Source organism: Mycosarcoma maydis, chromosome 10 (assembly GCF_000328475.2).
Source record: "Mycosarcoma maydis chromosome 10, whole genome shotgun sequence".
In the NCBI taxonomy this organism is placed as follows: Eukaryota; Fungi; Basidiomycota; class Ustilaginomycetes; order Ustilaginales; genus Mycosarcoma; species Mycosarcoma maydis.
The window spans coordinates 461,447-480,065 of NC_026487.1; the positions used below are offsets into that span (position 1 = coordinate 461,447).

Consider the following 18,619-nt stretch of genomic DNA (forward strand, 5'->3'; position numbering starts at 1 on the left):
ATACTGCTGGTGTTGCCTCTTGTGTTGCTGCAGATGCTACGATCCAACTCGCCAGTCGCGGACCATTTTTACCCAACGCCCAAAAGCTGGCGGCGCGCCCTGTATTCGTGATTTGTGATGCACCCTTGCACCGTGCACCACGCTGACGCATTCACGATTCGCCAGTGAAATGTACCCTCAGTCGAATCTAACACCCGACAGACAGAACAGTGAACTGGGCAAGATGCAATCACGAATCGTGAATTTTTTGAAGACGAATAAAACCGCCTTCTTTTTTCATCATGTTGATTTCTATTTGCTAAGTACGCTTAACTATAAAGTACTCTTCCAAAGCATGTCATTTGCCGGGCCGGCCCCTCAACAAAGCGGAAGGAAACGATCAAAAACCCGCAACGACCAAGCTTGCCGTCCATGAAGCTCGACTTCTCAGGCAGCACAAAAGGATGGAACGCAAATGTATGGTATGGATGCATTCAGGACTCGGTGAAACAGCCACAAAGCAAAAGACCTTAAGCACTGGTCGAAGCAATCACGGTATCCTTTGACAGCTCCCGCTGCACATTTGCCGTCGAGCCTGCAGCCGGCATTGTTGGGTCGATCTTACGTTCTTTGTTCATGAATTCTCGAATCAGATCGTCCGACACCTTAGCCTTCTTCTCCTGGAAATTGCTCACCACCTTCTGCAGCACCGTGATGCACTTTTTCTTCAATTCGCCCGTCAACAACACACCGGATCTGTAATCCTTAGCGATCTGTTCCACCTCGGCATCATCGTCCAGGAAAAACGTCAGGTACTGGAAAGCGACATCGACGTCTGGATTACCTCCCAATCGTCGCTGCTCTTCGGCGGTCTCTTGTCCACCAGAGAACGCGTGTTTGTTGATCTTGTTTTTGATCTGGTTGGGTGTATCATGCATAAAGATGCTGCTGTTCTCGTTCGAGGCGCTCATCTTGGTTTGGCTGCCCTGCAACGCGGGGAAGAACTTGGAGTGAATCAGGCACGGTTTGGGATACTTGAGACGCGAGGCAACGTCACGCGTCTGACGGAAGTACGGATCCTGATCGATAGCGCAGGGAATCAAGCATGGGATGTCGTGCTTCTCGCCGAAGATCTGCGGGAACGAGTTGGAGAACGATGGTGCCGCTTGGATCGAGACAAAGTGTGCTTTGCCGACACTGTCACTGTCCGTGAAACCGAAAGTTCCTTTGGATTGATTGATGGTAATCATACGTGAGATGCGGACAATGTTGGCGTAGAAGGCACCGCCGACATAGTCGAGATTCGAAAAGATGAATGTCTTGTCGAGCTTGAAGCCACAAGCGATGATGTCGCGCGCGTTTTTAAAGGCAAAGTCCTTGACTTGTTCGATCTTGAGCGCTGGCTTGAAGAGGAACTTCTCGTCGTCCGTGAGCTGGATGACCAAGGGGCAGTCAAAGACATCCTGAAGCCATTTTGTGAAGAGGAAGGGGATCAGGTGTCCCAGGTGCATGGAGTCCGAGCTTGGTCCTCGCCCTGTGTAAAGGAAGAATGGCTTGCCCTGCTCGTAGCGGTCCAGGATCTTATCGAGTTCTCGGTGTGAGAAGAAGCTGCCCCGTCGCAGAAGAGGGTGTGGCTTCCATCCAGTCAATCGCTCGAAGCGCGCGAGCAGTTCCTGGTCGATCTTGCGAGTGCCGAAGTCCTTAACAAGCTTGTCATAGTCAATGGCAACCTGCTGACCATCGACGGTAGCGCCTTCGACATCCCACGGTGTGACCTTTTGTTCGGTGGCAGCGGCGACGGATGCTTCGAGCGAAGTGTTTGCAACGCCTTGTGTAATGTCCTCAGCAGTCATGTTTGTGCAAGAATTTGCGTGTGAGTGGTGTTGGTGAGGTGGAATGCTTGAACATCGAGTCAGTGCGCCGTTGTAAGAAGAAAGCGACAAAAAACAGGTCTAAATTCGGCACTCTCAACTCCTCTGCGCTGCTGCCGCAAAAAATGTCGCCAAGGAGCTGCGTCACGTGAGGCCCCATCTTGCCAAGTTGAGTGGAGCCAGTCGTGAGTCTCAGCAATCACGAACACGACAGCATCCGCTAAACTATGGCATCTGTGATCCCATCGACTTGCATCTCATCCTTCTCGCCCTTCCACACCTTCCACACCGACACGACCAGCATCAGTTTCTCAAGATGGTAGGTGCAAGTATACAAGAAGTGTGCATTGGCAGGGTCACATTAATTGACGACGCCTGTCTTCCACATCCTCCACTTGACCATATCAGCTCATCTTTTCGGCATTCAAGACTCTCACAGGTCAACAGGTGACAATCGAGCTCAAGAACGACCTCGCTATTCAGGGCACCCTGAAGAGTGTTGATCAGTGAGTAGCTCTGCATATGGTCGAGGAGCACCTGCCCACGCGTTTGAAAGCATGTTGCTGATGACCAGCGTTGCTTCCTCTGCCTTGATATGGGTCCATCCTCATCATTCCGTCAACGACTTCGCCACCACTGCTTATAACCCCTACGACAGGTTCTTGAACTTCAAGATTGACAATATTCGCGTACTAGATGAAGCGAAGCACCCGCACATGGTGAGCCTTGTAACATCCCCAATGCGGACGCTCTGTTGGATTGCAGCAAGAACTAACTGCTCCTCTCCGTCTTCCCTTCTCTCTGCGCAGATGGCTGTCAAGTCAGCATTCATCCGAGGCTCCGTCGTACGATACGTACACATCCCCGCCGCTGCCGTCGACACACAATTGCTCGAGGACGCCACAAGAAGGGGTACGTTCACTTCCTTGCCTTCACCTATCATCCGATCAGAGTTCCTCTCTCCATCCAATCATTTTGACTGACCCTATTGCACTCAATCCCACCTATACCGTCTGCTAACAGAGGCTGCTTCCCAGGCCAAACGATAACACTCCTTTCAGAAGTCAGCACACGTTCTCACTTGCACATCACCGAAGTCTCAATCCGGTGTCCAAACTGCACGCTATATTATTGTATAATACAACACCATCGCAAACCTAGATGCAATACCTTGACATGTCGAGCCTCCCACTGCTCGACCTTGTATGATCGCTTCAGTCGCATCACCAGATCATCAAATGGCTGCATTGTATACCACATGACCCATTCACAGTGCAGCTTGGCCTCCTTCACACGCCATAGGATCAGCACGCAATACTTCATAACAGGCTCAGTGATAAAACTCGAACCTCTTCTGTTCTGTTGCTGGAGAGGACGAGAAGATCCTCTCGCATCGAGGCACAAAGTCCGTTCTGTACACATCGACGTGTGCTGGCCTGAATATAGTTCGAATCATAACGCCTAAAAAGTAAACCACACGCTCGCACACGATAGACATTTGTTTTTGGTTTTGATTTTCAAATATGACATGCGGCAACGTCGAGATAAAGCGCTACGCGCTCCACTCGTCTTGAAAGGACGGGCGCGGAGGAGCGAAGGCAGCGCCTTCCCAAAACGGAATTCGTCCCTGTCAAGTAGGATGTATCCGCTGCAAGTCTTGAAGTCCATCGAGGACTATCCTTCCAAGGGGCATCGGCCCGTCGTATAAGATCAGATTCGCAACTCGACCAGCCGCACCGCGCGTCGAACTGATCAGATTGCCTTGATCCAACGAAGAAGCGATCGAGAAGAAAAAGTATTTGAAGACGTCGAGGACTTGCGAAGAAACGTCACCTAACCCCACGAAAGGGCTGTGATTTGCGAAAGTTGCCAATGGAACATTTCAGGTCAGCCGCACCGGTGTGCGGGTTATTAATGGGAACCGCTGGGTATCCCTGTCTTTGAGGCGATCATGCCTACAGTATTTGATACGACGGTGTGAAACTGCGTCGATCGATGCTCTGCGCTCGGCCATCATGCCGTCTGCGCCAACGAGGGACATTGCTAGGAGTGGGTGCACGAAACCCAAGCTCAGCGTACTTTTAACGACCCGTGCCCTAAACGAATCGTGCGCTCGGCCATCATGCCGTCTGCGCCAACGAGGGACATGGCTAAGAGTGGGTGCACGAAACCCAAACTCAGCGTACTTTTAACGACTCGTGCCCTTAACGAACCGCGCGCTCTGCGCTACTTTGCCCAACAGATGGGACTTGAACAGGAAAGGGTCCGACATAACCCAATCTCTAAGTGTATAACGACCCGTTACCCAAGCGGACCGGACCCCCCCTTCACCTACAAATCGGCCGCCGTGAACCCGAACAAAAGGCTTACCAAGAGGGATGGGGAAAGGAAGGAAGGGCATGTGGGCATGAGGCTGGTATTTATGTGCTTTTTCTTCCTCCCTCCGGTCCTTACATTCATGGGCTGTCCTGCCAATTGTCACCTCCTCTGTCCTTCCGCCCGAGCTTTGGAGTGGGTGCCAGCACATGCACCAGAGCAGTCTTCACGGGTTTCTTTGAATATAGATGAGGACGTGCGTGCGCGCCGACTCGAGTCTGAACAGCACCTGAATATGCAGTAGCGTGAGAATTTTCACACACAACCGTTGTGGATTGTCGTAGATCATTCTGTGATTCGTGATTGTAGATGCGCGACCACTTTTGGGAACGTTCGAGAATGATACATAGGACCAATTTGCATAACCAGTAAAGACGAGAGTTAACATGTCTAGGTGCTTCGATTCCAGTGAAATCGTGAATCAAGCCTCCCATAGTTGACTCTTGACTAATTCCTTGACTTATACGCGCGAGAAGTTCTACACACCGCCTAAGACCTGCGAGTTTGAGCAACCTTAGTTGAAGTGAGAACTGGCGGCATAGCGGCTCAGCGGCTCAGCAACTCCGCGGCATTGGGACTCCGCGGCAGCAACCGCATTGGCGTAGCATCTCAGGGCTCTAGCCAAACAGAGGCATTCCGTGTCACCTTCCACAGAAGGAGACGCCCCAAACCATAAGGACATAAAGTCCCGTTCTCATCTCTAGAAAAGCCTTAGGATTAAGATAACTGTATCTACACCCTTCAACTATCTTCACTTAGACGCTATGCGCACCCCCCGCAGCATGAGCCCTCTATGTTTCTTTTTCAGATGACATCGTCATTGGCCGACAAGGATCGTACTTTGCCTGAATGTTACTGTAAGACTTGATAGTACAGATGTGATATCCTTCGTTGCACTACACAGAAGAGTAGTGCTCTATGAGCCCTTGTTATCGTAGCTCCTGCACAATATTATTGTGAACTTGCATTTGACCTGGAAAGCGCTACTAAGATCGCAAAAGTATCAATGACGATGTTCAAACACTATAATTGCTGTGCGACTATCATACACGAGTGAATCAAAGGATGTGAGGGTCGATGGCGCTAGGGTTCTGCGACAAGGCCATGACGCAGCACAGCGGTGGCAGCATCGTGTTCGGGGCCGAGGGGATGGCCTGCCTCGGCAACCATCATCCAGCAGTGACACTCGTGAATCCAGCCAACGCAGGACTCAGGCGTGATTGTGCTGAGCTGCTGATCGATCACTTGCCTGATATCGTCGGTCTCCCGCAGGTTTCGACGGCTGACATACGGCTTGATTTTGCCAAATACGCGCTCGGCAACGTTGAACCAAGGCGTGTAAGGCGGGAGGAAGAGCGGCTGGTGTCCAGCGTTCTGAATTGCTGAGACAACCTCGGTAATATGATGAAACCGCACGTTGTCCAGCAGGATTGTGCGGCGCTGGCCTTGGAGAACTGGGAAAACCTCCTCCTGCAGGAAGGTAAGGAAGCTCTGGGCATTCCAAACGCCGGTCTTGACAAGGCGGGCTTGGATGCCGTGCCGGTCAACGGCCACTAGGACCGAGAGATTTTGAGCCTTGTAGGGTGCTTCGCTTTGCGTGGCTCCATCGCCAGCTCGAGCCCGGCCCAAGCTGCGGGTCTGTTGCAGGTGGAAGTTGGCTGCGTCTAGGAATACAGCCTCGTCGAGCAGCTCGCCGCGGGCTCGCAGTGCCTGCGTCCATTGCTGCCTGTTAGTGATCGCTTCGGCACTATTATGGCGATCGTGCTCGACGTTGATTCTCTTGAGCGTAAGGTGCAGTCGGTCGCGCAGGCACCGCTGGACCATCGACACTGAGAGGGAGAGGCCACGCTCATTGCGGATGTGATTCTTGACCTCATTGATTGTAGCGTTGGGATGCTCAGCTATGTAGTGCAGCATGAGGCCAAGCTCCTGCTCGCCAAGTTGGCTGCCTCGGTGGGCGCCCCCTTTCTTGCGCTGTGCCGCCGTTTCGCCTGTAATCTCGAACTTCTTCACAATACTATCCACTGTTGTATACGGGTAATCATATCGTTTTGCCACCTCAGCCTTGGTGTGGCCTCCGTGCAACACGAGGTCCACAATCTTCTCTCGAATGGAGTCGGGTACACTGTTTCGCTTGCGTTTTGGCGGCATGTTGATGGTGTGCAATGGTATTCATATGCATGGACGGCGAACAAGCTATGAATACACGCATAAGGTCTGTGCTGAGTCACGAACGCGTGTTTCGCTGGCTTGTTTGGCACATTTTTGTATATCTTACGATTGTAAACAGGCTCTTACAAAGTATATAACGTTATTACGATCGAGCTTCACGATTCACGATTTCGCCTTTGCGACGATACATTCGTGATTTCGTGATTTCGTGACTTTCACGATGAATTTATTGTCCCGATTTGTCATTTGCACCCCTCTGTCACCTCATATCTCTTAACCCTGTTTCTGAATCACTGAATTATATCGGGTTACCTTTTCTCGCCCTCTTTTCCCCCCATGGTCGCTCTGGTATGGGTCATCAACCGTTGTTTCCTCTATCGTTTTCGGGTCGGGGTCGTGTTCGAAGTCAGTGTTGGATACATGGAGCATAAGAGCATGCTGAAGATCGAGATCGGTTGTATAATAGCCGCTATCACGCATCTATTGGTGGATCCGCGTAACGAGGGCGTGAGCCATCTAAGTCTAAGTTAATGAATTAAAAGGTACTTTGAACTGGTAATAAAAAGCGTTCACACATCCTGGTGAGCCAATGAAGGTCAAATTGATGTTCAAGGCGCCCACTTTGCGGGCGTGATTTATGGAGAGTCGGTGTGATAATACAGTAGAAGCGGAAAGTACAAGATCCAACCTGTGGGTGGGACAGCATATCAATCACGAATCCAATCACGAATCACGGCTCGTGTTTCACTTGACGGGTTGATGTGGTTGCGTCTGCAGCTTTGGGCGCTGAGCCGCCGGCACTAGTGCGCATACCTAGTTCAGTCTCGAGAGCAGCCCTTGCCCTGCCGTCTGCTCGAATCACCTTTTCCATCCAGTACTCTCCGTACGTTGATGCGAGCGTTTGGTTTCGCTCCTCGATCGTTCCCATAAGCTCAGCGTTGGGTGCCACAAAGGGTGGGAGCAGAGCATGCAGTGCGCCCGTAACTTCGTTAATAACGGGCTTCATCTGCAGCGCACGCAGTTGCTGATTGCTATCACCAGAGTGCAGCGAGCCCGATTCCCACGACTGCATCCATTCGCCAAGCAGACGAAGCGGTGTTGCTGCTGTCTCGGTCGGTTGTGCGCTGTCGCTGAGCTTAGCGTTGAGCTGTGTCGAGTTGGAGAGGACTGTGCGGAAGCTTGCCTTGCCAAGACGTCGCAGTGCCATGAGCGCACCGAGCTTAGTCCCTGGGCTGGCTCGAGGTTCTCGAGCTGAAAGAGCCTCGCTGCGTCGTGCCGAGTCTTGATCGCTGCTTCCTGGCAAGACACCCGTCATGAGTGCCTTGAGAAGCGTGGCCACCACGCGTGGCTTGAGCGTTGGATACGAGGAGCCAAACGTTTCAACGACATGAGTGAGCAATGCCGACGCATGAGCACGCAGCGAGTAGGACGAGGGGCCAGCGGTGACGAGCGGCCGGTGACCGTCGTTCATCCCTTGCGACAGACGCAGAAGCTCTGGCTCCGCCAACGACGACGTCAGCAAGATCGATAGGATGGAAGGCATCATCTGGTGCAGGTACGGCTCCACAAAGATGTGCGGGTTCACCAGGATGGCATGGACAGTGCTGAGAAGCACGCCAAGCATGTGATTGTCAGCTGTGCTAATTTGTTGACTTTCGCGCACAGCCATGGCTGCTGACGATCCGTCCGACGCTGCCGCTGTATCGTCTTGGGAAGGAGAGCGCAGGGTCTCGATGACCTTGCTGCCAACGAACTGGATGAGGTACGGCACAAGCTGATGCAGACCGGGATCTCCGCGAAGGCTGGCAAGAGCAGCGTCTCGAACGTGGTTGCCAGAGCCCTTCTGCGCAAACGTTTTCAGTGGCTTGGCAAGCGTGACGGTCGGCCTTGGAGGTGCGTCGATCTGATCCTTGGGTGAGCTGGCAGAGCCCATCTCAACATCTTGATCTTGTGCCGTCCTGATGGCTGGAGCACATTCTTCGGTCTCGTCTTCCAGATCTTCATCTGCTTCTGGAGGTGGGCTGACGATGGATTTTGTGAGCCTTTCGTAGTACAGCTGAAGCTCACGCGATAGAATGTGCTTGACGAGTGGCTTGGCAATCGCCTGGCCGTCGCCTCCAGCAACAGTGACGGCCTTGGCTGCCGGTGCAGCCGTAGTCGGTTGTGTTGAGCTGGGTCCCATGAAGCCAGAGACGCCTTTCGCCTCTGCGATGGCAATCGGCGATGGGTTTTGCGGTACAGCAGGCTGCACACCTTCGATTGCCAACCAGTGAGCTCCCCAACCCACGCCACGACCGATACCGATCCTGGGTCCGGCCTCCAAAATTTTGTCAAAGTCAATCTCCTCATCCTCGACATAGTGCAGCGGCACACCGGAAGCTGTCTGAACGCGGCGGAAGGTGGGACCTGCAGTATATCGTGATGGATCGCTAGCACTGGAACGCCCTGACGAGGAAGGAAGGAAGCCATAGATTGGCTCGATGTTGCGTGCTCGCAGCGCAGCATCAATGTCGATGGTCTTGAGCTGGTCGCGCTTGGAATGTCTCATATACTTCGCTGCGTCTTGAACGATCTCGCGGATGCGGTATTCGACGTCGGCTGCGAGCGCAGCGGCGACACTCTCCTTCATACTGTTGATACCGAGAGATTCGGCGACATCTCGGATCGTGTCTGTTGGATAGACGGAGGCAGGCACTCCAGCTAAGGGTCCAAGACCAATGCTGCCACCAGCACCTCCGGTCGAGGCAGAAGAGATGCCGATACCAAGAGAAGCTGTAGTGTTGGACGTCGAGCTGCTGGCTGCAGCATTGGCGCCGCTTTTAGTCGAAGGGGCCATCGTTGATCGATGCTGGAAGCAAGCGCCAGCTTTTGATCTGGCGTCGCACGCTTGAAGTGGATGTGCGTTTGGCGTTCGTTGTCCTGTAGCTGCTGTGGAGATTCCAACGAGTTCGCAGAGATGCCGAGCCGCAGAGGCAAAGAGAGAGAGAGAGAGAGAGAGAGAGAGAGAGAGAGAGAGAGAGAGAGAGAGAGAGAGAGAGAGAGAGAGAGAGACTGGTTCAAGGTTGTTGAAAGTATAGTCGTGAGGTGTCGCAAAAGATGGACACGCGGATGGCTTTCGGATTGCTCAAGGTTTCAGAAGAAATCGTGAATAGCGCGTGCTAAGAATCACGAGTCGCGTAGAGCTTCCTTGACCAAACTGACAGCCATCTGGAGAATTTCTCCCCACACATGCGCTTGTCAGAGCGACGGCACAAGGCAGACAGAAAGAGCCACTACGCTGAAGGATTGGTCTGGCTGAGGCTTTGAACGAAGAACAGTGTTTCGATGAGCATGGTACAAATACAGAAGAAACGAAAGGTGACGCGAGGAGCTGGTGAGCAGCTCACACGAGAAACGCTTCTTGCTGCTCAAGTCAGCTTCGTCCGGGCCACTGAAGATCCACGATGGACGTGAATCCCATGCGCGCACCAAGTCAGGTATAGGTATGTGGGAGGCTGTTGACTGTTTCCTGGATCCGATCTGAAAACGACATCATAGATCGTCTGGCTGGCCGGTAATATAATCTGGGCTCTCTGCCGCCTTGTACTCAGCCATGAGTTCGGCCACCGTCTCTCTAGCCTCGTCGAACTCGGACAGGTCATTGGCAAACATGGGCTCGCGCTTGTACATATCCAAGAAGGCGCTTCTCTTTCTGAGCCTGTCGTACTGATCCACCATTCTTCTGAAAAGGCTTGCAATACCCGTATGGTTGGCGAGCATGAGACCGCTGACACGATGCGAGCTGGGCACATACGGGCTTCGCTTGGACAGAGCGACCTGGATCGAAGCTGGTCCCCATGGAATAAAGCTGGCAAGGTGACGTTCGCGAATGCGCAGCAGCGATTTGTGAACGTCTCGTGGGTCAACTTCGCCTTGGATAATGTTGAGGATCGAGATGTAGCAGCTGGATTTCGAGGCGCCGAGCGTGCTGACCATGCGGTTTTTGGGTTGCAGCAGACGACGCATCACGTCGAGCACTGTAGTCTTCATGGTAGCTTTGCCTCGTTCGACATTGTCGGATGTGAAAGGTGTGTAAGAGGTCATGAGGAAGTGTGCCCTTGGTGTCGGGATCAACGAGGCAATCATTCCAACAAGGTCGTTGTTCATGTATCCTGGGAAACGCAGCGTGGTGGTGGATGCGCCCATGACGGTAGCAACGAGCTGGTTGGTTTGACTGTAGCTGGGGTTCTGGAGGTGAAGTCGGTCCGTCGCGATCCTGCTGAGAGCTGCATTGTCGAGAACGATGACGCTGTCGGCGTTGTTTGTAAGACGTTTCATGGAGAGAATCGAATTGTACGGCTGCACTACAACGTCGGATATCTCCTCTGAGTTGGGGAAAACACTGTAGGTCTGAATGAGCTTTTTGGGATAAGCATCATTGAGTCTCTCGAGCAGGAAAGAGCCGAGACCAGAACCGGTTCCTCCTGCAATGGAGTGCATCAACATAAAGCCCTGAAGCGAGGTCGGTCGAAGAGACGGTTGGGAAGACATGGGTCAGCTTTACATTAAGCCTTGGCACACGGTCTGGAAAGGCTACTCACCTCGAGACTGTCACTGCCATCGGCTTCTCGATCTACCATTTCGATGAGTTCATCCGCAATCTTTTCTCCGGCCGCGTAGCCTTGCGCCCAATTGTTACCAGCGCCACCCCCTGTCTTGCTGCTGTAAATGTTCTCTGGGTTGTACAGGTTCTTGTACGGCCCTGAGAGGATATTATTGATGACTCGCGGTTCGAGATCTACCAGGATAGCTCTTGGAATGTAGTGCTCGTCGTCTGCTTGGTAGAAAAAGACATCTTTTCGATCGCCACCTTGCTCCTCAGCAGCGTACTCTTCCAAAGTTCCGTCCTTGGCAATGCCATGCTCGCGACACAGGTGTTCCCAGAAGTGCGATCCGATTTGGTTACTGAAATAGATGCACCAAACACAAGGTTGATTGGGTAAGTTCTTCACTCGTTCAAGGTAGTAGTGGAAAAGAACATGTACTCACCCACACTGTCCGGCCTGAAGTGTGATCAGTTCCCTGGGCATGTTGACGAGCTGCTGCCAGTTGCGCTTGTTGGAGCGCCGTGATAAGAAAGGTTGGATGTAGTGCCGAGCCGCGACGAAAATTTGCAACGATGGCGTGAGGTTAATACAAGCCGAGCTTTACTCGGTTCTGCAATGGACGTTGGATGCGGTAGACTCGTGTCTGACACGAACAGCAATAGACGATTCTAGGTAATAGTGCGTGGAGACGATGTAGCTCGAAGCGCATCGTGATAATGCGGTTGGGTGTTGGTTTGCACTTTTTACCTGACGCCAGCTTCAAACAAGCGAGAGGCAGCCTTAGCAACAGAATTGTGATTGAGCCACGAGCTTCACGCGTCGCGCGGCGCAATGAACCCTTGAAAGTATGCACCAGTTCATCGCCGATACAACGACATGGCAGCCCGATTTAAGCATAACGGAACCGAAAATTCGAGCGGAAAGCCAAAAACAGAGAAGACCAAAGCACGAAGGTCAAACACGAAACACAGAAATACGTGGTATAACACTCATGAACTCAGACTGCTTGTAAGGCCATATTCACGATTATTTCGTGATCGCAGCAGCACACGGCTTCTTGCTCTGTCGGCTTGTGCCTCTTCAATTTGGTCCTCTGCAGACGCACGAGAAGAAAATTTCGAAATCCGAGAATTTTTTCTGCCAACTAAGCTTTACGCGGATGGAGGAGGAGAAGAGGAGGAGGAGAAAAAAAGGGTGGAAAGCAAGCCTGCAGATACATGGTTTGGGAGCAAAGAAGCTTGCGGGTCGTCGACTTTTGCATTTTCCACTTGGCTGCTCGTTGCTGTATACAGAGCTCTTCCAGGCAACGTCTCCATCCTAGTTTAACCTCTCGACATACATCATCTCCGGCATCATCTTTCCTTTCGTCTTATAGGCTTGAAGACAGCACACTCATCGGAAGGAACCGCTCCTATTCAACACAGCATATTAGCCCGATTGTCGGCTTTTCTCTAGCCTACAACAGACTAAAAACAGCAACTTACATTTTTCAACATGGCTTTCGGTAAGTGTCCAGACAGATCATGGACGGTCCTGCCATGAAGTCGAGCTAAATCCGTAGTTCTGGTTTAGACAGTGAATACTGACTATCTGTGTTGGCTCTACTCGCTGTGTTGACTCAAATTAGGTGATCGCGGAGGTCGTGGCGGCGGTGCCCGTGGTGGCGGACGTGGCGGTTTCGGCGGTGGACGTGGTGGTGCCGGCGGTGGTCGCGGTGGCTTTGGTGCCGGTCGTGGCGGTGCAGCGGGCGGCCGCGGTGGCTTCGGAGCTGGACGAGGTGCTCCCGGTGGTCGTGGCGGAGGACGTGGTGGTGGACGAGGGGCACCCCGGGGCCGCGGTGCTCCCGGCGGCCGAGGTGGTCGTGGCGGTGCACGCGGCGGTGGAAAGCCCGGTGCTAGGGGTGGCTCCAACGTCATTGTCAAGCCTCATCGACATGCCGGTATCTTTGTCGCAGAGGGCAAGGAGATGCTCCTCGTTACCAAGAACATTGCCCCTGGCGAGTCGGTGTACGGCGAGAAGCGCATCTCGGTCGAGACGCCCGGTGCCGGTGCTGATGGCACAACGGCCAAGACCGAATACCGTGTCTGGAATCCTTTCCGATCCAAGCTTGCTGCTGGTGTGCTCGGTGGACTGGACAACATTCACATCGCGCCTGGCAAGAAGGTGCTCTACCTTGGTGCTGCCAGCGGTACCTCGGTTTCGCACGTTGCCGATCTCGTCGGCCCTGAAGGTATCGTCTACGCGGTCGAATTCTCGCACCGTTCGGGACGTGATCTGATCAACATGGCCAAGAAGCGTACCAACGTCATCCCCATCGTTGAGGACGCTCGACACCCTCACAAGTATCGCATGCTCGTTGGCACCGTCGACGTCATCTTTGCCGACGTTGCCCAGCCAGACCAGGCGCGTATCGTGGCACACAACGCCGAATCCTTCCTCAAGAACGAGGGCCACGCACTCATCTCGATCAAGGCCAGCTGTATCGACTCGACAGCACCCGCCGAGGCCGTGTTTGCTGCCGAAGTCAACAAGTTGAAAGGCATGAAGTTCAAGCCACGCGAGCAGCTTACGCTCGAGCCATACGAGCGTGACCATGCCATGCTTGTCGCTCAATACCAGCGCCACAAGGCATAAGGTGCGATGCATCACCTACCTCGTCGCCCTGGTCTCGTTTCTTTTCCCTTGGTTCTGGTTCTGTAGTATATCTTGTGCTTCTTTCAACACGCTCTCACTCTGCATTCTTTTCTTTGTCCATGGCTGATAGGCATAGCGACGGCATAGTATGACTGTTGCTTGACGAATAGCTACTGTGCGTTGTGGTTGGTGCTGCTGCTATTTGGGCTGGTGCTGCGGCTGGCCGCCCAGGACTTCTGACGTGCCGATAAGAAGGAGCCAAAGTTGCCAAGCGCCGCACGCACCTGAGTTCCAGCTTGAGCAGCCGCTTGGCCTGCTGCATTGAGAGCCTCATTGGCATTGAACGCAGCCGCGTTACCAGGTACCTCACTGGAGGCCACTCGACCCGATCGACCAGTGTGCTGTCCATCTGCATCGATCGCCTCGCCTGTGATGGACCCCGATGCGCGTGGCGCTGCGGTTGTGGATGTACCTGTCTGCGCGTTTGACGCCGTTGGCGCACTGGAACTGAAGAAGCTAAATCTGGAGGCAAGCGCGCCGACACCGCCTGCACTGCTGCCGGGCGTTGCAGCACCCTGGCCACCAACCGATTGGTTTGCAGCAATGTGGTTCTCTCGGAACTTGGCAATGTCCTTCCCAAGATTGCTGGCAAGCCGGTAGAAGTTGGCACTGCCAGCTTGCAGTGCGCTGCCGATGGCCTCTCTTGTAGGTGCCAGGTTTTCTTCAAGACGAAGATCGTGGAGGCCTGCAGAGAGCCGTAACCCGACATCCTCGATCGCTGATGTCTTACCCTCGCACGGGTGCTTATGATCCACAATGTCGAAAAGCATCGGATCGGTGACCGAATTCCACAGCTTGAAGGCTTCTGTGGATCGGAGTGCTGTCAGAAACTCGGCACCAAAGCTGTTTGTGGTTGAGGCATCCGGCGCCTGGATCGCCACCTGTTCCGGATCGCTCTTGGCCAAGAAGTCGGCGTACTTTGTCGATGAAAGCATAGCGCAGATGTAGTCCTCGAATCGAACGCGCAGATAGTCGTCGCTTCCGTGAAAGCCCATCGAAGTGGGTCGAGTCGGATCGGCTGGGTTCCAAGTCTCAACAACGGAAGAGATGACTTCGTCCATCCATTTGCGATCCTCAGGCGTGAGGTTGACCATCTGATGCAGCTTAGCATCCTGAAATTCTAGATGTGCATGCTCGAGGTCGACAACAACATCGATCTTGCAGTCACGCTGTTGCTTAAAGATGCTGTTGCTGGTGCCGACGAGCCAGGATCGCGACTTGAGCAAATCAATCTGTTGCAGAGGGCAGTAAGGCTGGAAGAAAGCGTCTGGACCGAAAATGTCGAGCGGCATTCCGAGAAATTTGAGCAAACTTTTGCGATCTGAGGAGCGCAGACTATCAGCCGCCTCGACTCGACCGGCGCGAGTATGTAGCGAGGGATCCCCCGCATCCTGCAAGTTGAGAAGTAGGCCGGGTAGGAGCGAGACGAGCGAATACTGGTAATTGCAGAGCTGCTCGACAGGATAGCCGAAGAACATGACGCGACGCTGGAGGAGGAGAAGCTTGACGAGCATAAGCGTCTTGAAGCGCCATTTGTGGACGAGTTCGCGTAACGAAGTGCCCATGTACATGACCGTCTCGCGATCCTCAGACATGCCGCCGCTCTGTAGGCCGATCTCGAGTGTCGAGTGAAAGTCGACGAGGATGTCGACATTGGCGAGATCCCCTTGGGCGAAGAAGGCACGTGTGACGATGCCCAGCTTCTCTCGGATAGGACCAAAGACGGGCTGTTTTGCCAAGACGACAATGGCTTTCTGCACAGTGCTTCTTGTGACCTCGGCACCTTTCTTGAGAAGGGCATCTGCAGCGATCTGGCGGTTGCAAGAGATGCCAAAGATGGTGGATGGAGATAGCTTGGAACAGTGTAGGTGAAAGTAGCAAAAGTCTTCATCAGAAAGATGGCTGCCATCTGGCAGTGCGAGAAAGGGGAGCGACTTGACGAGGTCCTCATCCTGCTGCAGCTCCTTTGGATATGTGTACTCGATTTGGGGACCGACCAGATGGTTAAAGTCGACCACTGCAATACCAAGAATGACAGGTTGAGCATCGGATTTTGCCGATGCAATGACGCCTGCCGCTGCCGCTGCCTTGGCCTGGTCGCGTTCGGAAGCGAGCGCCGCCTTGATCTCGGGGATTGACATGGCCGGTGGTATTGATGTTGGAGATACCGGACTTACGGGGGACTGTTCAGCTTCGCTTGCTTCAACTAGGGGAACATCATGGTCTGCGTCCGTGGTTTGTGACTGGTCAAGGGCCTGAATTTGCTCCTTGTGTTTGGCGGAAGAAGCGAGCTCTTGCTGCTGGGCAAACTTTGCTGCCATCTCGGCAACACTATCGCTTGCAGTGGCGGCAATGTCCCGAACCTCTTGCCGATCGGATGAGGCTAGAGTGGGTGATGCTGAGAGATGCGCTGGTGTTGCTGGAGGCGTTGCTTCCATTTCGGAACTCATTATTGGCAAAGAGGGCAGCAGGTGCTCGTCGAGAATCGACTGATGTAAAGATGCCGCCCGCGCCTTTTGGTATATTTAGCTACGTGGTGATAGCGAATGCCTGTTAGGAGGAGGCCGAGTGCTGGGCGGCGAGCAATATGCAATGCGGATCGACAAGAGTGAAGCTGGAAAAGGCCGACGAGCCTTTTGTTGGAAGAACGTGCGAGACTCACAACTGTGTGACTGGCTTGTTGTGTATGTTGAGCCGAGCAGCTGCAGTCGTGATTAGCGTAGCTGAGAAAGGGTCGCGTTCCGAAGCACGTGAAGCGTTTTCTTGAACTCACACTCACGACTGTTTCAACCGTTTCCGCACCCACACTCAGAGACTGACAATCATGAATCACGAATCAGTCGTGAGTCGTGATTGGCAAGTATCCGTGAATCATGAATCGTGCATTCGTGATTCACGATTGACAATCGTGAATTGTGGATAATCGTGAATGGCAAAGTCAAGAAAGACGAAATTTCGACAGCTCTCCTCCACCTTGTTGCATTCACGATTCGTGGGTGATGAGCCTTCTGGATCTTTTAAACCCTGAATACCATTCGTGATTGCAGTCGAGGGCGGCAGATCTGAACCTCGGAACTTCGACTATCCTTGTTCGCTTCAGAGGGACGAGCAAAGGGAGCGGCGCCACAGTGGCGATCGGTGTAAGTTGGCCGCTGCGGTGCTGGACCAACCTGTTCCCACCCCGACTGGCGGGATCACCGACACATAGCCCGACGTCGTAGATCAGCATTAACGACTGCCCAGGCTTGCCCTTCGGCAGCTCCGACACAGAACGGCTCGCTCAGTTGACTGTTCACACGCTTCACGACGGGCTTTGAGCGCCGATCACGGCAACGACGCACAGGCTTCTACGTGACCAAGTCGGTTACAAAGACAAGATGTCGCCATGTTGACCATCAGGCCACAAGGAGTACGCCGTTTTCATTTTTCGTCATTTCATCTTCGGCATCACACTCTCTTGCACCTCGAGGCACTCGAACTTAACGCTACAGCTGGTAACGATCGATCAAACTCGCTACGCCCTTACCGCCGCACAAGTTGAGCAGCTCAACTTCACAGTCCCTCCTTACTCAGTCGCATCGGCTTTCGCTCAACTTGAAGGGAACAGAAGCTTGTCAAGATGGATCCGGCACCCTCGTCTTCCAGATCAGCCTCTTCCTCGTCGATACACACCGAGGGCTCTCATTCCGCTGACACTCTTACCAGCAGATCATGCATCTCGACGAGCACTGCGGGTAGGCGGCCACCGCCCCGTTCCCAGCGATTGACCCCCTCGCGCTCGACGTTAGCCAAACCTTTTCGATCTCCCCTCAAGCAAAGTCCTTTACAAGGAAGCAAGGAATCCACTACCGCACCGCCTCCAGCCTCAACACAACCTTCTTCTGAGAAGGTCAGAGGGCACCAGAGCTCAACTTTGTCCTCCAGCATTCGTAAGCAACGTCAGACACTCGAGGCGAGGCTTCTTATGCTTCAACAAGCCAATCAGTGCTTAAGAGACAAAGCTCTCACAACGCTGCCCCAGGAAATAGCGCGCTGGCGCGAAGCGGGTCAAATGGCAGCCCAGGATCTCTGGAAGATGACCTCTGCCGATGCCGGAGACTGGTCCGGATTGAGCAGCGTTCCACCACGAGGTGACTATGGTCTCGAGTCGCCTACCTCTCCTTTCGCAGGAGCGCCAGATTCCCACAAAAGGAAGGCAGCTGAATCGCCAGAAGCTTCCGAGCCGCCACTACTACCACGCCGGAATCGGATGCACTCGCCCGGAGCCGAGGAACAGGCCGCCGCGCTACTTTCGATCGAAGAGCCAATACCTCAGCACAAAGGCGAGGACAGCCAAGGCGCACGCTCTGAAGCTTCGCTCCCAGAGCTTTCCGAGCTCCTGCGACGATCGCAGGCGGTGGTTGGAGCAGGTTTGGTGCCGGGACGGCGTGCGAATCTCCTCGCGACTCGGGAAGATGACCGTCCGACATGTTTCACGGTTGCAAGCAGCGATAACGGGATCGAACGCAAGTGGAACATTGGCAGCATGCTCGACATGCTTGGCGCCGACAAGTCGACACTCGCTTGGGATGTTGAGGAGGAGGATTTCCGCGCCCCAACGGCAAACACCGGCAAAGCGAAATCAAACTGAGGGCCCAAGCTATTTCCACACCCAACTTGCACAACAGTTTCGACCTCCAAGCCTCAAATCACTACAGCTCTGAAGGTTGTACAACAGATTCAAAGACACGCTTGGCACTACGACGACAACAACAACGACGACGACGACGACGACGACGACGACGGACGAGCTGAGCTTGTAAACAGAATAGGAGAAGCAAAAGTAAATCAAAGTTGGAACAAAGTAAAGAAGCTCAAGCGCGAACATCCCTGACTATTGAAAAGCAGAGGTCTAGCAGTCAGTGCGCGAGCAAAAGGAACAAAATGTAAGCGAAGTTGCTC

At 53.5% G+C, this 18,619-nt stretch overlaps 7 protein-coding genes across 7 annotated transcripts; 3 read left to right on the top strand and 4 right to left on the bottom strand.

Annotated features, from left to right (window-relative positions):
• Window positions 1-509: 509 nt before the first annotated feature.
• Window positions 510-1,832, bottom strand: UMAG_03798 (putative tryptophan--tRNA ligase; the record flags this gene model as incomplete). Its single annotated transcript, XM_011391938.1, has 1 exon — window positions 510-1,832. One exon carries the CDS (start codon window positions 1,830-1,832, stop codon window positions 510-512), a length of 1,323 nt encoding a protein of 440 aa, XP_011390240.1.
• Window positions 1,833-2,166: 334 nt separating this feature from the next.
• UMAG_11733 (putative Sm-like protein LSM2) lies at window positions 2,167-2,899 on the top strand (the record flags this gene model as incomplete). Its single annotated transcript, XM_011392047.1, has 5 exons — window positions 2,167-2,169; window positions 2,259-2,356; window positions 2,509-2,569; window positions 2,660-2,762; window positions 2,874-2,899. 5 exons carry the CDS (start codon window positions 2,167-2,169, stop codon window positions 2,897-2,899), a joined length of 291 nt encoding a protein of 96 aa, XP_011390349.1.
• Window positions 2,900-7,128: 4,229 nt separating this feature from the next.
• Window positions 7,129-9,234, bottom strand: UMAG_03802 (TATA-binding protein-associated factor TAF6; the record flags this gene model as incomplete). Its single annotated transcript, XM_011391939.1, has 1 exon — window positions 7,129-9,234. The coding sequence occupies one exon, from the start codon at window positions 9,232-9,234 to the stop codon at window positions 7,129-7,131; it is 2,106 nt and encodes a 701-aa protein (XP_011390241.1).
• Window positions 9,235-9,929: 695 nt separating this feature from the next.
• On the bottom strand, window positions 9,930-11,467 carry UMAG_03803 (gamma-tubulin; the record flags this gene model as incomplete). The annotated part of the gene is made up of 3 exons (XM_011391940.1): window positions 9,930-10,889; window positions 10,979-11,342; window positions 11,427-11,467. 3 exons carry the CDS (start codon window positions 11,465-11,467, stop codon window positions 9,930-9,932), a joined length of 1,365 nt encoding a protein of 454 aa, XP_011390242.1.
• A 1,011-nt stretch (window positions 11,468-12,478) lies between these two features.
• On the top strand, window positions 12,479-13,618 carry UMAG_11734 (putative rRNA methyltransferase NOP1; the record flags this gene model as incomplete). The annotated part of the gene is made up of 2 exons (XM_011392048.1): window positions 12,479-12,488; window positions 12,612-13,618. The coding sequence occupies 2 exons, from the start codon at window positions 12,479-12,481 to the stop codon at window positions 13,616-13,618; spliced, it is 1,017 nt and encodes a 338-aa protein (XP_011390350.1).
• A 170-nt stretch (window positions 13,619-13,788) lies between these two features.
• On the bottom strand, window positions 13,789-16,128 carry UMAG_03805 (uncharacterized protein; the record flags this gene model as incomplete). The annotated part of the gene is made up of 1 exon (XM_011391941.1): window positions 13,789-16,128. The coding sequence occupies one exon, from the start codon at window positions 16,126-16,128 to the stop codon at window positions 13,789-13,791; it is 2,340 nt and encodes a 779-aa protein (XP_011390243.1).
• Window positions 16,129-17,297: 1,169 nt separating this feature from the next.
• Window positions 17,298-18,308, top strand: UMAG_03806 (uncharacterized protein; the record flags this gene model as incomplete). The annotated part of the gene is made up of 1 exon (XM_011391942.1): window positions 17,298-18,308. The coding sequence occupies one exon, from the start codon at window positions 17,298-17,300 to the stop codon at window positions 18,306-18,308; it is 1,011 nt and encodes a 336-aa protein (XP_011390244.1).
• Window positions 18,309-18,619: the final 311 nt, after the last annotated feature.